The following is a 17,853-nucleotide window of genomic DNA, read 5'->3' as shown; positions in this document are numbered from 1 at the left end:
ATATTTGATAATCCTAAAGTATTGTTTATGTTGAATTGATTTATCTATGTAGCATGGGTAAAAGTTATTATTATTATTATTATTATTATTATTATTATTATTATTTATTTGATTGGTTTTTATTTTGGTAAATATCTCTTGATAATTTAACCCACATGTACCTTCCTTTCCGAAAAAAATAGCCACATGTACCTTTGTTTTGTTAATTTTGACTTAGTATTTTTCTCAAAAAGCTTATGTGTACCTATTTTTTAGCTCTTTTTTTCTCAACTTCCATTTAGTTGTTGACCACGTGATTTTTTTGTAATGTTGAGCAACACGTGATTATATATATATATATATATATATATATATATATATATATATATATATATATATTTCAAAGCAAGTAAGTCATTTATCTTATTGATTGAATTTGCAGTGAAGAAGACATAAATATGGATTCAAACAGAGGAAAAGAAATATCAGAAGATTGGAATCCAACATGTGAATATGAGGTAATTCATTTGTAGTATCAATTCATACGGTTTATCTTTCTTATATGCATTTCACATGTAGTTATGAAAAATTTTCTGACATGTGAACAGGAGCTAAAACAAAGAATGACTAAGATGGAGCTATCCTTTGAAGAGATGAAAGGGATTTTGAAGAACCTCATGCACCAACCAAATCCGATGTCGTGTCAATCCTGATAAGGAAGATGGCAATAAGGACTGCGAACCAGTTGACAAGGAAATGTTTCGGAAAGTGTTTTTACCATCAGGTAAAAACAAAAATGGCAGCAGCCCTCTTGTCGTAACCAGCACTCCAACTGGGTTCTACATTAGATCCCAAAAAATCCAAGACATTCACAGTAAATTATATGGACCTTTTATTCCTAATGTAAGTAATTTACCTTTATGTTACTCATTTGGTATAATTGTTATTATAGTTTTTCGTCGTTAATTTTTTTTATGCCATATGTTCATGCAGTGGCTGTCTTCGGTATTTAAACCAGTGAAGGCAATGACTTTGAACTCTGACGAATGTGATATGGCATCTTATTTGTTTGGCCGTTCAACTGATGAGTTAGTCATACATTTAACATTTCATTTAATATTATTGTTTTTTAGAAAAATATAAACATTAGGAGTGACATAAACTGTTCATTTTTTGTATTTGCAACAAGCAGGTCTTGATTGTCTCAGACATACCATACTGTGAAGGAACAAGAGAGGTTCTACAGTGTCTGAAGCCTAGAGAAATGCTTGACCAAGACGTAGTAATCTTATTTTTGTTTTTAACATTATTTCCATTTGCTATTGTTTTCTTTCTGAAATTTCAAATTCAGTTATTTTTCTTCCTGTATATGGTCTCAGTTTCTATCTATCAAATATATATATTATGGTATTGAAATATGACAATGACAGATGAAACAAGATCTTATAATTTTTTTGAAACATTATATTACTAGTCTGAATCATGAAATACGTTGGCATTTAAATGGAGTATTAATATAAGAACTTATTTATTTGATTTGAATATGCTTCAATATAATGTTTTGTACAGACTGCACATTGAACTGAAAGTAAGCAATTCTTTACTATAGTTCTGTATAACGTTCTGCATGTAATTTTATCGGCATTTTCATTTTTGTACTGTCATCATGATTTAGTTAGGTGTTGCATTAATTCATGATTATCATCATATGATAACTTTTATGATTAGAAAATCATGTTTTGAATATGCATATTATGGTAGATAGATGAGAACTTGATATACATGATTGAAAATTTATTTCTGAGAATGACTAGAAAGTGTATGAGATTACGTGAATATTTTAGTTTAATGCATATATGTTGCTTTGAAAACTAATAAGGATTTTAAATGAAAGGTAATGCATGATCTAATTATTTTGTATTCTTCAAACCAAAATTAGTAATTGTGTTGTGTATCTTCTATAAGAGTGATGCATATGTGAAAAGGTCCAAATACAGTTTTGTTAAAAGGATGAATATTCTTCATTGGAGCAATTTTTATTTCAAACATGATGTTTGTTGTCTGACTGTTATGAACCATCTAAATGTGAAAATGCTTGGCATATATGATATACATTTTAACATAATATCTTCACATTGTTGCAGGTAATAAATCTAGCTGTGTGTATGTTGACTTATCAAGCAAAGAATGAAATGACAAAAAGAGGAATTTGGTTTTTGCCGACCATTTTCTCGGTACAAACTCACATAATTTTCTATCGCCTATTAATTTAATTAGATTTGTTTTATTATACTACTTCACATATATCTAATTGTCACTAAAAATATTGTCTATCATAGCAATATGTGCTGGCATGGAAGGCACAAACACAGGACATGTTGAAAAAATACCATAACAAGTTTATGGGGACCTTCGATAAGATTTCAAAGGTAATTTACAAAACAATATCATTACACGACACATAGGTATAATATATTCACCTAAATATTATCTGTGAATGTATACAGATATTTTTACCAGTGCATGATTCTGAATGCTCACATTGGTTCCTGCTTGTGATCGACTTTGACAAAAAGGAGTTAATTTATCTTGACTCACTTCCAAGTCATTCAGCCCGTGCTGACAGGATGCGAAGCATTAAGAAACTGGTAAAGTTATATCCTTATAATTATGTATGTTTATAGATTTCCTTATGCCTTCAAAACAAATTTTATATCATATCACTAACAAACATTGTTGGCTTTAGGCTTTGTATATGGAAGAGTTCCTCATGGACTCCTCTTTTTATATGACTTGGACAAGAAATAAATCGAACATATCCGAATTTAGCCTAGTCACTCCGAATAATTTGGGAATGCAAGCAACTAACTCGTACGTAATTCAAATTTATTTTCATTTTTTATTTTTCTTATATGTTATCTAATCATGAAATTCAATGTTAGGAATGATTGTGGAATATGGGTCATAAAGTGGATGATTGAAAAAGGCACAAATGAGTATCAGATTTATGTATGAGATACTTCCTTTTTAATTGCTTTTGTATTTTAGCTTTTACGTAAATTTTACTGATAAATATGATATGTATGTTATAGGTAGATGAAGGTACAAGACTCAGGATAGCATTGGATTTGATATTGGATCCTTCAAACTTATTGAATGAGACAACTTTGGCCGTTGCAAAACAGTCAAGGAGGGTCGAACAAATCAACTGAGTCACTTGTAGTTGTTGAATTCAACTTTATTTGTTTTTTTAGTGTGGTACTAGGATTTTATTTGTTTTCTACAACTCTGTATAGTTGACTAGTTTCTATTTCGACTTTGCTTTCGTCTTATTTTTGACAGCTTATTAATGTCAAATCTCCTTTTTTTATTATTAAGTAATTCGTTGGTTCTGATTTTGCGTGAGTATTTTCAATCAATTTTTTTGTAATGTGAGTGACGTGCTTTAATCACCATGTCATTGGCTAGTACATTTCATATGAAAGTAAGTAATATCTTAAAGTCTAGATTGGGTAAGATTGGAAATTATTTGAAACAGGAAGAAAAAAATACTGCTTCTCCAATCATTGATGATATAAAGAGCAAAGTGTAGGTTCTGCCTTGTTTTTGCTGTTGGATCTGCAGTATAGAGCACATACTTTTATGATTTTTGAGGTGTTTCTGGCAGCTATATTGGTTTTTCTTTAGTTTTGAGGCTGGTATGCCCAATTTTCAGTGCAGGGTTATGCATTTTCCTTGTGATTTTTTAGGTCTCTAAAGTTTAGGTGAAGTTGGAACCTTTAGAATTACGGTTTCATTGCATACATGCATCATAACAGATTAAGTTTTCTACATAATTTAGAATACAATTACATATTCAGTTTTAGATTATTCAATTTATCTCAAATGTTGTGTCATAATTTAATTTTCGATGTAAATTCCGGTCTGCTTGAATGTATTGTATGAGCATATGATTTGATGGATCAAGATGTTTTGTATACTGAAGTCCTTTGTTATTAATCTGATACTTATGTCCTGTTATCTGTAGAAAGTTTTAAAACTTGAATTTATCAATTGTCACTTTTGAAAGCCAACTTATCATGATTTTCGTTGAGTATTGTATCCAACTAATGACTATCTCCTTTTAGTTCTCTATGAGAGCAACTAATTACTATCCATTAGAGCATAAGTGAGCAAACTACCACTGTCATGAGTAGTAATATAAGAATTATTCAGTGGTTCTTGTTTATGACCTTTCTAAATGCTAAAAAAATAATTATGCGAGACAAGTGATGATGAGACACTATTAGAAGTTGGTGTACTATCATGGAATTTTCAATTAATAAAAGAATATAGAAGCTATAAAAAAAAAAAAAAAAAAAAAAAAAAAAGACTTTAGATGATTTAAAGAATGGTTCAAAACATTCTCTCAGAATATTTTTAATTCTATATGGACCACAAATTGAAGACAGAAGTTAGTGAAATTAAAAAGGTCTCAATCAGTTTTGTTGGATATAAGTGAACTAATAGAACTAGTGTTGGAAGCATCTGGTGTAAACAGACTGCAACCACAACTAATATTATTATAAGGGTCAAACATTTTGCGTCTGTCCAACTTCAGCTTATATTTTCCTTCATCAGTTCAGCCCATAACATAAGCCCAATTTCAGCTACAGCCCAAAGATATATATCATTCAAAATAGAAAAAAAAACCCTAGTTTTCTCTGTCTCTTCTTCTGCTGCGCCGCTGCTCTCTAGATCTGAGGGTGAAAAGACCAAACCTTCATCCATTTTCCATCATCTTGCTTCACAAAACCCTTTTCCATTTACATAAATCGTAAACCCATACCATCCCTTACCTTCAATCTCCTGCAAATCGTGTTTCTTTGAAGAACTCTGAAAGGTTTGTTGCCTCTAATCATGTTTCTTAGCTTCCTGAACTGGAATGGTTTATATTCAACTGTTAGATACTTGAGTTTTGTTAGTGATATCTGTTTCTATATGGCACAAGCATATATTCCATGGATTTTGTGATCTTGCAGAAGATTAAAGCCGATTAAAGCCGCCCGCTTTACCGCTTAAACCGAGTAGACCTTGGTCGAAAATGGTTCTAGGAATTGCAACCGTGGGTTTCTGCGGTTTCAGGTTTTGAGACCGATTTCCGACACCGCTGTCCAGCCGTAGTTTGTACAACTGAAAGTTGAAACGGCACTGAAAGTCTGAAGTGCAATCTATCATTGTGACTCACAAATCCCAATTTTTTTCATATTCTTTCTCATCAATGGCTTCTTCATCTTCTGCTCCGCAGAATCGAACGTCAGTTTCACCTGAACTTCATCCACATCTCTCCCCTGCTCGTAAGTCATCAATTTTTCTGGGTTTGTCTCAAAATTTCATTTTTGTTCATTTTCGGTTTGATATGAAATTGGGTTTGTTAAAATCAAGATAACCTTTTTGGATTGTTTTTATGAATAAAATGAAATTGACAAAAAATAGTTTTCTGTTTTGTAGTTTTAGCTATGATTCTTTGAATGTTTCTGTATTTATAATGGTATTAGTTTGATGAAGTGGTTTTTTTATAGGTTTTTATGGAAATTTTGTTGATTTGATGATAAATGATCAAGCTATGATTATAGTGTTTTTTTTTTCTTTTCTTTTTCTAACTATGAATATTTTTGTTGTTATCATGATAAATTTTCAAGCAGTGAATAATTTTGTTGCTATAGTGGTTTTTTTATAAGCTATGATTATTTTTGTTGTTAGAGTGGTATTAGTATGGTAAAATGGTTTAGTTATAGGGTTTTGTGGAAATTTTTGTTGTTATAATGATAAATGTTCAAGTTATGAATGTCTTTGTTGTTATAGAGGTTTTATCAGTCTGAGTATTTCTGTTGTTAGAGTGGTATCTAATGTAATGGAAATGGTTGTGTTATGTTGTTTTTTTGCAGCAACATATAAAAATGATTTGATAGAATTTGCTTTGAGGTCAAAAATGAAATCTCCTGAGTTTTTTGTGCGCAACAAGGGATCATCCCACGCACCTGCGTTTGAATCAACTGTGATGGTGGGTGATTTGTTTTTCACTTCGCAACTTACTTTCTTCCATCGAAAAGCTGCTGAACAAGAAGTTTCTCGATTCGCGCTGGAGCACCTTACCAAGAAGATTAAAGACGAGGCATACTCTATTATGAGCGAGGTTTGTTACGACAATATCGTTGATTATCAATTTTAGTAGGTGAATATTCTATTATGATTGCAATGTTGTCAATAGCGGATCGCGACAAATATTGGTTTTTTCGAATATCACTATGCTATAGTGCCATATAGCTGCTATTTGACAAAACTTTTTACTGAACAGCGTATCACATAACAATAGTGGTTTGTTCAAATTTCCCTATGATATAGTGCCGCTTTAAGCGCTATTTGACAGCATTGTATGATTGTTATGTTTGTTGTTCTGTGATGACTTTACAAAGTTTACTTGTGGTTGACAAACTAACTTGTGTCTTGTGTAATTAGAAGAATTTGTTTTCATTTTTTTTAACATGTCTTTTATCCCTCTTTAGAAGCAGGTTTTTTTCATTCTTTATAATGAAATTTCTCAATATATCGAAAAAAACATTGTCGGAAGAGTTGACGTGTTTTTACTAATATGTTACCCATTGTTATTGTTTGCCAGGATGGACCTTGTCTGTTTTAATGGATTATATGCAAGATTTTTTTTTTTTTTTTTGCCTTTTATGTTTTTGTTGGATATATGCCTCTCTTTTGTGACAACATTAAATTACATCCTTTTGAAGATTCTTTAAATTTGCTGGAATGAAGGAATAACAGATAATATAAGATGTTTTGATTTAAAAATTCATAGTTTTGCTAAAAAGAAGTATATTTATTAGCATTATATTTTGTTGCCCATGGTACCGGAGTTTCCATCACTGTTATCAATATCTTATGCTTTCGTAAATAAGTGATGACTGCTGGTGAAATAACACTTCTGAATGATGGTTTAAGTTAAATTTATTGGCTGTTTCAATTGGCATGGTCTTGTATTATCATTCAATACTATTTTCTTTTTAAGAATCTTATGAGACTTCTTGTATGCTTTATATTTCAGGCAGTGACATTTTGCAAGGCCGTGCTGAATGATTATGCTTCGAAGCTGAGAATACAACTACCTACATATAACTCTGTGGAGTACATAGAGGTGATTCCATATTTTCTATGTACCCTGGATTTGAATGGTACAAGTTACACTGGAGTTGCAGCTAGAAGAAAAAACGATGCAGAGGAATTAGCAGCTCGTGCAGCTATTCTTTCAATCCTCGGTATCCTTTCGACTCCTTTACTGCAAAATTATAATACTAATGTTAGATTTAAAGTTAGGCATGCAGTTTTTTTACTAATCAAATATCCAATGCAGGTAACTCTAACTCGGGGGTTTTGCTTGCTCAGATAATCAAGACAAAAGCCGAACTCTTAGATTCCATCAAACCAAAAGCCTTGCAATCTACATGTGATAGTGTACTTGTCTTACCCGAGGAATCTTCTGAACGTTCTTCTTTGCTTCTTCAGCTATCTGGTGCTAAAGACAAGGATGAGATTGAAATGGCATGTCCTGAGTCTGGCCCAATTATTTCCATATCCCAACAGCCTGAGATGCAAACACATGAACCAACACCTGAAGCTGCAAAGTCTTCAAATGAGCCTGAGCAACCAAGTGTTGCACTTCCTATTGATACTGGTGTGAGTGCAAAAAGGCGTCGAAGGCTAAAATACAAGGCTAACAAGAAGGCACGGATAGAAGCTGAGTAAGTATCTATTTTCTATATTTCATTTTGTCATATTATCCGGTGTTTCTTTTGCTTCCTCTGTGATTTTGTTACTTTCCTGCAAACAGAACAAAACTATTTTGCTTTGTGTGCATATTTCCCATGTCTGTCCATAATGCTTGAAGTTCACATTGTCCATATGAATCTCATTGCTTTGTCTTTGTTCAATTTATGCTGACTTAATAAGTACCAAGTATTACTATATATACCTTTTTTTTTTCCTCTTCATGATGAGGTGAACAAATATACCTCTTTCATAGAAAAGTTAATCATCTATTAATCTGTATGGGATTATCCATGCATGCTTCATTAGAGTAACTTGAGTATTGGTGCACAGAAGCTTGTGTCTGGGTAAAACAGTAAAACAAAGTTTGTGTTAATATTATGTATTGAAGGGCAATGTCCAACACATATTTTAGTGGTTGTATAATGGGTTCTGAGCGACTTAAGATAGCTGCTATATTTGTTTGTGTGGATGCTAATCTTGGTTTTTTGCCTGTGGATGCGTGCCTTATGATTAATTGATGTTCGGTTGTGAAAATTTGCAGGTTAAAAGTTTTGAATGATAGTTCTTGTGTGGCACAGTAGCAATTTGGGAAGTGTGGTGGAAAGCTTTGAATGATAGTTCTTATGTAAAAATGTAGGATTAAATTTCTTGTTCAGTGACCGGAAAAAACTTAGTAATGTGTTTGGTGTTTTAACTTATTTACTTTTGCTGGTATTAGTTAATGACTTCCTAGTCTTGTTTCTTAAGTAGTAAATGTGTAACAGTTTGGATGTTGGATCTTAGGCTATGTTGTAACAAGTTAATTTCAAGTTTTTCCTAGTTGTGGGGAATGTGTTACTGCTTATTGTTGTTAAAGTGCAGCTGAAAAGTTTAATATTGTAGCATGAATCTATCATTGTATGCTTGTATTTAGAGTGCTAAATCTATGTTTTGATATTGATAGATAAATAGAGACGGTTGCTATGAAATATAGAATGAAAGCTGCAATATTAGTGGGATCCAAATTTCATGCTGTAGAGATTCTACAGTGATGGCTTCATGTTGTAATGGATCTCAACCATAGATTTGTGATCGGATGATTGATTTCAAACACTACTTCACCTATCTTAACCACCGATTTGAGACTGGAGGGCCTAAATCAGTTACGGTGTCCTGCTGTAACTGCGGTAAATCCAATTCTGTATTAGTGTGTGGCTAGTGCCATTCAAACTAGTCTCATAAAAAATCATCTCTGGCTTTTTATTTTCTCTTTCTTATTACAAAGAACTTTACTGAAATCAAAAGATTTAACATTTAAGCAAAATCTGTGGCAAAAATGAAAAATTCAAAGTAACAATTAAAATTTTGTCTACAAGTCACGATGTCAGTTTAGTTTTGGTGAAATATTAAATACTGTTTTTGTAAAATTAGACAAAACCAACCACCCCTATACTAACACAAGAAACCAATTCTTACTCTTGTTAAAAACAAAACCAACCACCCCTATAGTAACTATAGTAACTGTAGCATCCAAAAAACAGAGTCAAGTACACAATCTTACCTGACATACAACAAACATATCAACAGTGCATGAGCCAAAGATTGTAACTATCCACATGACAAATGAGATGCCTAGACTTGTTCACGTTTTTCTCCCTAAAGAAAGCACCATGGTTCATGATGAATGTAATGTTAAGTTCTGGCATAATCTAAAACCAAAATGGTTCTCATTAGAATAAATAAATATGATAACATAACTTTTGAGATAAAGCAAGTGAAGAAAATACTTAAGTAAACTATCCTGTAGTTAATTTTATAGTGCATTTTTTATTTTATAGCGTATTTATATATGAGAAGCCTAAACTGTTCTAACAAGCAATTAAAACTTGATTCTTCAGTTTACTAAAATAGAGAAACAGTTGACACACTAGTTTTATAGTGGTTTAATATATCATTTGGTCCCTTAACTTATTTTTGGTTTTAATTTGGTCCCCTAACTATAAAGTGTCTCAATTTGGTCCCATAAGTCTTATGTCGTTTGCTATTTTGGTCCTCTCCGTTAGTATTTTGCAAAATCTGTTACCTCATTTCCACGTGTCATTTAAGATTGGTGATCAACGGTTGGATTTAAAAAGCACACATGGCATACCGTGGTCTCACAACATAGGATAACTTCTATTATCATCTTGTTCCCTTTTCATCTTCATAAAAAAATACAATTTTTTTTTTTAGTCCAATTTTTTTCCTTACAAAAATTCATCATTTCAACTTTATAAAAAATCATATAATCAAATCTTTAAATCTGGAATAAACACCACCACCATCATGTAACTCACAATCAAACTCATTTATCAAATTCATGAAAATCTTTAGAAACATTTTCCTTCTTCATCGAACTCTGTAGTGAGGTATAACAGAGAACCAATCATACCTCTGTATAGCTTCTGGTCTACTTTAGTTCCAGTATATTCTTTGCTTAAGGTGCAGGTTGGATGCATTGGAGTGTTCATCACTTTACAATCTTCTAGCTTGAACTTCTTCAGAAGCTTATTTGTATATTTTGTTTGATGAACATATACTCCTTCTTTGCTTTGATTAATTTGAATTCCAAGAAAGAACTTTAATTCTCTCATCATGCTCATTTCAAATTCATCCTGCTGATGGGATAAAACCGCAAGTGCACGGTCTTACCGAAGTAGTAAAAATAGAGTATCGTTCCGACAAGGAGTTAGGAATTCAATTAACTTTAAATAATGATTAGACTGAAGGTTTAGAAGGTAGAAAAGTTTGTATTTTTAATTAAAAGAAAATAATAAAAGAAAAGATAAAAGCCTTGGGATTATTGGTTCATCCTAACGACAAGTCCTTCTCAAAACAAACTATTAAACTTATAACCTTATGTTAGACCTAACTTCTCAAGACAGTTTCTCTTTTGTTCCTCTAGCAACCAAGCCTATTTCGTTGACTTGATTACTATTAGATTTTGGTCCTAAGTTGCAACCAAGCCTATTTCGCTGACTTGATCACAATTTAGAATCCTTGAAGTTCGAAACTATATGTCTCAAAGATTGTAAAGACTATTTCGCTGTCTTTACAATCTTTGTCTAAATTCACTTGTTCGAATATCAAAGCTCCACTTTCGTTTTATGAATTGATATTTGAGATGATGGATAAACAATTATCAAACCCTCCACTTTCGTTTCCACAATTTGATAATGGTTGATCCATGTTAAAGCGGTGAATTTAGATAAGAAATTAGGGTTACATAAGATTAAGGTTTAAAGCTTGATTTGATTAGGATTATGTCATTTAGACTTATCCAACAATCCCAAGACAAGAAGAAGTCTACTCACTAATGTTCATCGTAGACAAGGAGAAGAAGAGAGAAAGCATAAAAGTAAATAACAAGAAAATAAAAGAACTTTTATTAGAAAGACAATTGTCACATATTGTATTCCAAGAAAAGATGAATATTTGTGATGGATAGCTACTCTATTTATAGCATACATTCGACTTAAAATCTAAGCAATTACATTACTGGATTGTTCCACAAGAAACTGCGGGCTAAAATAGAGTAGCTTAAAATCTAAGCAAAAGCAGCAAAAGTGACTCTGGAGGGTGGCACGGCCGTGCCAAGCTTCTGACTTTGAGGAGACATATTTTTGTCTCTGAATCTTCCTATTTTCGTACTAAATCAGCTCCAAGTCCCTTTCTTTTGCTTCAAGACTCAATCCATCCAATATTCGTTCCTGAAATATAATAAAGTGCAATTTGTAGTAAACTAACTCAAAAAGGAAATAATACTAATATAAAATAAAATAAAATCTATTTAAAACTAAACTAAATAACATATAAAAATAGATATTAAATGACTCATCACCTGCATTAACTTAGAGAATTCCTTGCAAAGAGATGCATTAGTAGAACCAAATATTATATCATCAACATATATCTGCACAATCAGAATGTCTTTCTTAACAGTCATTCTGAAGAGTGTTGTATCAACTTGACCTCTTTTAAAATCATTTTTGATTAAGAAATTACTTAGTCTATCATACCAAGCTCTGGGAGCTTGTTTCAAGCCATATAATGATTTCTTAAGTTTGTAAACATGGTCAGGATGCTTAAGATCCTCAAACCCAAGAGGTTGTTTGACATACACTTCTTCTTCAATAATACCATTAAGAAAAGCACTCTTGACATCCATTTGATATAATATTATGTCATGATTAACTGCATAGGATAGAAGTAACCTGATTGCTTCCAATCTTGCAACTGGAGCAAATGTTTCAGTGTAATCAATGCCTTCTTGTTGACTATAACCTTGTGCAACAAGTCTAGCTTTGTTTCTGGTTACTTCCCCTTGTTCATTCAGCTTGTTTCTGAATACCCATTTTGTTCCAATAATGTTCTTCTGATTAGGTTTGGGTATCAGATCCCACACACCGTTCCTTTAAAACTGATTTAGCTCTTCTTGCATAGTTAATATCCATCCATCATCTGAGAGAGCTTCATCAACTGTTTTTGGCTCAATTATTGACAGCAACCCTATCATAGATTCTTCTTGTCTGAAATGAGATCTTGTTCTTCTAGGATTGTCTTTGCTTCCAATTATTAGCTCCTCAGGATGTGAAGATTTGTGCTTGAATTTTGATTGAACTACATGCTGAGTGTTATCTTGAATATCCTCATAAGCATTTTCATTATGTGCTTCTGGATTAGGTTCAGCTTCTGAACTTGACTCAGCTTCTGGATTTGATTCAGTATCTGGACTTGATTCATCTTCTGGATTCTTTTCAGTATCAGAAGGTTGATCAGATTCTGATGCATCTTCAGAATCATTTGTACCTGCAGTACTTTCAACTTGCTCTGGAGTTTCACTTCCAGGCTCTCTATCATCAAATTTAACATGCATAGATTCTTCAACACAATGTGTATCTGAATTATACACTCTGTATGCCTTTGACCTTTCAGAGTAACCTAAAAAGATTCCTCTTTGAGCTTTGGCATCAAATTTCTTTAGATAGTCTTTGGTATTTAGAATGTAACATGTACATCCAAACTGATGAAAGTAAGAGATATTGGGTTTTCTTCCTTTGAAGAGTTCATATGCAGTTTTCTCCAACATAGGTCTGATATAGATCTTATTTTGGACATAACATGAAGTATTAACTGCTTCTGCCTAGAAATGTTTAGCTAAATTATTTTCATGGATCATGGTTCTGGCCATTTCTTGTAAAGTTCTGTTCTTTCTCTCTACAACCCCATTTTGTTGTGGAGTTCTAGGAGAAGAGAATTCATGAATAATTCCATGTTTTTCATAAAAAGATTCAAATGACACGTTTTCAAATTCACCACCATGATCACTTCTGACTTTCAAAATTTTCATTTCCTTTTCAGATTGTATTTGAGTGCAGAAGCTGCTAAATACTTCACAAGCATAATCTTTACTTCTTAGGAATTTTACCCAAGTCCATCTGCTGTAATCATCAACAATGACCAATCCATATTTACTTCCATATAAGGATGCAGTGTTAACTGGTCCAAACAAATCAATATGGAGTAATTCCAAGGGTCTGGAGGTTGATACAATGTCTTTGGATTTGAAAGAAGTTTTAACAATTTTTCCTTTCTGACATGCACCACAGAGTGCATCTGAATGATAATCAATGTTAGGCAAACCTTTGACAAGTTGTAACTTGCTGAGTTTAGAAATTAATCTCCAATTAGCATGTCCCAACCTTCTATGCCATACCCACTTTTTATCATTCATTGACATAAGGCAAACTACCTTCTGATCAGCCAGATCAGAGAAATTGATCTTGTAGACATTCTCAACTCTCTTTCCCTTAAATGTAATGGATTTGTCATCCTTGTTGACTAGAGTGCAGTTGGTCTTACTGAACATGACATCATACCCATTGTCACAAAATTGACTGATGCTCAATAGGTTGTGCTTCAGACCATCTACTAGCCAAACATTATTTATTGAAATGGAGGAATTACCAATAGTACATGTACCAATGATTTTTCCAGTTTGGTTGCCACCAAACTTCACTTCTCCTCCATCTTTCGTGGTAAGGGTGAGGAACAAAGCTTTCTCTCCTGTCATATGCCTTGAACACCCGCTGTCTAGGTACCAGGACCTTTGTTTCTCTTTTGCCCTTAGGCATACCTCATTTTCATCTTCTGAATCTGATTTAGCTTCTGATACAGTTTCTGATGACATTGTTGCCACTAACCCCATGGCTGCTTTTGCATCATCATCTGCTTCTTCTTTATAAGAACCAGATTCACTATCCAGATCTTCCCAGGTCGCCATCAAACTCTTCTTGATTTGCTTTCTGAATTTGCTTGAGCTGAAACTTGGTTTCTTAGGTCTGCTCTTTGACTTTTCCTTCTGAAAGATCAGGGTAATCAGCAATGAAATGTCCAGGCTTCTTACAGTTGAAGCATCCCTTTTGATCTTCTTTCTTGGAGTTCTTATAACCACCCCTCTTGCTCAAAAACTTCTTCTGCTTCTTTTCCAGGTATTCAAGCTTGTTAGACAGTGTCGCGTCATTTTTTGGAGATGAAGGCTATTTGATTAGCTTTTGACTCACATATTTATTTCACGACTGAACATTTAATTTTTAAGAAAAAGGGGAAAAAAGTTCAAACTACCCCATTTTGAAAAGATTTAGGGTTCGGGGGTTAGTTACATAAAAGGAAGGTGTTAGCACCCTTTATGTCCGTAGTACTCTACGTGAACCTCTTGATTTTATTTGATTAATGTGCTATAAACTTGCTTGCTTAAAAGAAATGGAATTAAAGTGATGATTAAAAGAAAAAGAAAGTGAGACCTAATTATCTACATTTTTTTATTGATTTGGTAGGACGAGTGTCCTTTGCCTACGTACCCATAAGGGATCAAAACCTCGTAGTTCGGGGTAGAAATTGACGTTTGATTGATTTTGTGTTTTTTATTAATTTTGAAAAAGGTTTTAAAATGAAAAGCCAAGTGGCAAATAAGAATCTGTTTGTATTTTTTAATTTAAAAGAAAATGAACTTGAAGTAGAATTAAGTTGATTGAAATTTGATTAAGAAAATAAAATAAAAAAGACGGTCACTTGATTTAAGATCAAAGTTTATTGTAAAAAATATTTTTTTGTGATTTTTGTTATTTGCATGTTTTTGTTATTTTGAATGATAAATAAAACCTAAAGCTAAAGCATGAGAATTTTGTAGTGAGGTTGCATCACCACAAAATCTCTTAACATAATCTAATTTTTTTTTGCATTTTTTATAACATAAGAGCAAAATAAAAAAATAAATACCTTGAAACCGAAAGGAACAGAAAGGAGTAGAAAAAGAAGAAAGACTCGTCAACACAAGTCGAAGAAGGGAGAAGAGAGAAAAAGCACATGAATCATCAACTGTGAATTTCGGTGTCTTGAATGCATTGTGTGAGCTCTCTATTTATAGAGAAATTTCACAACTAATAAGTGAGAAACTTTGGAAACAAGTAATTCATTTAGTACAAAAATATCTCAATTGAGTACCAAAATATATCATATTGAGTACAAAAATATATTATTCAGTACATAAATATGTTATTCAGTACATAAATATATATTATTGAGTATCAAAATATATATTTCAGATCAAGCACTAAAATATATTAGATTGCCTACCAAAATATATCATATTGAGTACAAAAATATATTATTCAGTACATAAATATGTTATTCAGTACATAAATATATATTTAGTATCAAAATATATTTTAGATCAAGCACTAAAATATATTAGATTGCCTATCAAAATATTTCGGATTGTGTTCCAAAATATTCTAGATTGTGTTCTAAAATATTTTAGCAAAACATGGAGACAAAAAAAGCACTTTTTAATAATGATTAAATCAAATATTTAATTTATCATTTCCAAACAATATTTTTTCTAGTGCTTACTTCGTTCACACAATTATTTACCCCCATTATATAATCTTAGGTCAAAAATTGGGGTATGACAGACAGCATAACCATCTTCACAGATTGATCTTCATCAGAATCTCCATATGGTGATTCTTCTTCAGATTCACTGGCCTTGTAAGCTTTGGAAAACTTTCCTTTAGATGGTAGAGCAATAGATCTATTCTTCTTAGAGGATTCATGATCATTCAGACTCATTTCGTGTACCTTGAGAGAACTGACAAGATCTTCAACACTCAAAGTGTTTAGATCCTTAGCTTCCTCAATGGCAGTTACTTTGGGTCTCCATCTAGAAGGCAAGGTTCTCAGAATCTTGCTTACATGATCAGAAGCAACATAACTCTTCTTCAGTATTTGCAGTCCAGATACTAAAGTTTGAAATCTTGAGTACATCTCCTCTATACTCTCATCATCCTTCATCTTGAACAGCTCATACTGATGAACTAGCATGAGTGATTTTGCTTCTTTAACCTTCTTGCTACCTTCGTAGTTAGCACAGAGTGATGCAAACATTGCCTTAGCAGTGGATTTATCACTCATTTTCATATATTCAGTGCGTGGTATAGAAGCAACAATGATCCCTCTGATCTTGTGATGCTTTTTGTAAAGCTTCTTCTGAGCAGGAGTGTGAATCTTTCTGTCAATAGCAACTCCTTCTTCATCCAAGACCAAATCATCAACTCCATCTTCAAGAATATCCCACAACTCTTCATCTAATCCCATGATGTAGTTGTACATGTTGGTTTTCCACCAAGAAAACTCTTCTGGATCTCCATTGAACTTTGGAGCTTTTCCAGAATCTGATTTCTTGTCAGATGTACCATAATCATGACTAACATTATTGTACTTTGTAGATGTAGAAGATTCAGGTTCAGTAGACATGTTTTTCTCGGATCTTGATCTGTCACACGGTTAAGTGCTTTGATAACAGAGCAAGCTCTGATACCAATTGAAGGTGAGAAAAACACACGAGGGGGGGGGGGGGTTGAATTTTGTTTTCTTTTTCTCGAAAAAATTCTTCTTCTGATATCGCTTCAGAAGCTGGTTGAGAGTGCTTCTTATGTGATGTTCAGAATCAGATATGCAGCGGAATAAAAACAGAGCAGAGAAAAGAAAGAGAGACACAAGCAATTATCCTGGTTCCTTTCACAAACCGGAAGTAGTCCAGTCCCCCTTGCACTTCCAAGGAGATTTCCACTAAGAAATAATCACACAGATTACAGCTGCTCAATACTATCTAGTATGAGACTTCTCAAATGCTCAAGCACGCAGGCGAGAGATTTCCAATGCTCGAGCACTAAAGCAAGAGACTTCTAATCAAACAGAATTACACAGAAAATTGTTTGACCTGAACGATTGATATACAATCAGTGGTGTTCACAATACAATGCAATAACAGACTCTAGACTTAAGAATTTCTAAGATATATCAAATCAGTGCAGAAATTCAAAGTGCTTTTTAGAATCAAATTTGGCAGAGTTTTGGCGCTTTTAACTTGTGTTGATGTCTCTACCAATCTTCAAGTCTTCACTCCTTTATATAGTGGTGAGTAGAGAGACGTTGAGATTTTTAGCACGTCTAAAGAGTCGTTGAGTTACTTTGATCATCCACCAGTAATCTTTTGCCTGATTTGGGTGTAGTCCTATAAAGGATCAACTTCAAATTCATTCCTATCTTGAAGGAACAATTCTGCAGGCAGAGCTGTTATCTTGTCTTGTAGCGAGGACACACTCAGGGTCGTGGAGGTAGTGGTTGTACACTTGTACTTTGTCAACTCTTCAAAGAGGAATAAGCACCCAATGCTTTTCAACTGAACGTTGGCACTTTCCTTTTGATCCTTCGCTTTCTTAGACGAGGTTAACTTCAAGAGACAACTCTTTTGAAATTTCAGATTGAATCTTCTGAACGACTGTAGCTTCTGGTGATGATATACCTTCTGATGAAATCTTGCTTCTGATGAACTTCTGCTTCTGATGACGTCATTACTTCAGAGACACTTGTAACTTCAGAAGCACTTCATAGCTTTAGACACAGTTTTCTTCAGATGCTTTAGATTCCTTTGCTCTCTATTGTTCTTCCAAGACCTATTGAAATTGAATAACTTTGTCT

At 33.0% G+C, this 17,853-nt stretch overlaps 2 protein-coding genes across 3 annotated transcripts; both read left to right on the top strand.

Moving 5' to 3' along the window:
• The first annotated feature begins 437 nt into the window (after positions 1–437).
• On the top strand, positions 438–3,374 carry LOC25491217 (ubiquitin-like-specific protease ESD4). Its single transcript, XM_039833610.1, has 9 exons — positions 438–497; positions 973–1,071; positions 1,172–1,258; positions 2,124–2,213; positions 2,319–2,408; positions 2,487–2,627; positions 2,726–2,850; positions 2,922–2,988; positions 3,072–3,374. Exons 1-9 carry the CDS (start codon positions 438–440, stop codon positions 3,189–3,191), a joined length of 879 nt encoding a protein of 292 aa, XP_039689544.1. The 3' UTR covers positions 3,192–3,374.
• Positions 3,375–4,651: 1,277 nt separating this feature from the next.
• On the top strand, positions 4,652–8,686 carry LOC25491216 (double-stranded RNA-binding protein 3). Of its 2 annotated transcripts, XM_024782241.2 has the most exons (6): positions 4,652–4,861; positions 5,001–5,315; positions 5,907–6,154; positions 7,073–7,283; positions 7,379–7,766; positions 8,336–8,686. In XM_024782241.2, the coding sequence occupies exons 2-6, from the start codon at positions 5,240–5,242 to the stop codon at positions 8,373–8,375; spliced, it is 963 nt and encodes a 320-aa protein (XP_024638009.1). In that variant the 5' UTR covers positions 4,652–4,861; positions 5,001–5,239; the 3' UTR covers positions 8,376–8,686. The 2 variants fall into 2 exon arrangements, with proteins under 2 accessions (XP_024638009.1, XP_039689539.1); XM_039833605.1 differs by having other exon boundaries at positions 4,652–5,315.
• Positions 8,687–17,853: the final 9,167 nt, after the last annotated feature.

Source organism: Medicago truncatula, chromosome 4 (genome assembly GCF_003473485.1).
Source record: "Medicago truncatula cultivar Jemalong A17 chromosome 4, MtrunA17r5.0-ANR, whole genome shotgun sequence".
Classification (NCBI taxonomy): Eukaryota; Viridiplantae; Streptophyta; class Magnoliopsida; order Fabales; family Fabaceae; genus Medicago; species Medicago truncatula.
Note: the sequence above shows the minus strand (reverse complement) of the source record. Positions and strands in the feature narration are given on the sequence as shown.

Coding starts and splice junctions, on each gene's coding strand:
- LOC25491217 (XM_039833610.1), top strand. CDS start 438: ATGGATTCAAACAGAGGAAAAGAAATATCAGAAGATTGGAATCCAACA. Junction 1,259..2,123: donor GAGAAATGCTTGACCAAGAC/GTAGTAATCTTA, acceptor ACATTGTTGCAG/GTAATAAATCTAGCTGTGTG. Junction 2,214..2,318: donor TTTTGCCGACCATTTTCTCG/GTACAAACTCAC, acceptor TGTCTATCATAG/CAATATGTGCTGGCATGGAA.
- LOC25491216 (XM_024782241.2), top strand. CDS start 5,240: ATGGCTTCTTCATCTTCTGCTCCGCAGAATCGAACGTCAGTTTCACCT. Junction 5,316..5,906: donor TCCACATCTCTCCCCTGCTC/GTAAGTCATCAA, acceptor GTTTTTTTGCAG/CAACATATAAAAATGATTTG. Junction 7,767..8,335: donor AAGGCACGGATAGAAGCTGA/GTAAGTATCTAT, acceptor GAAAATTTGCAG/GTTAAAAGTTTTGAATGATA.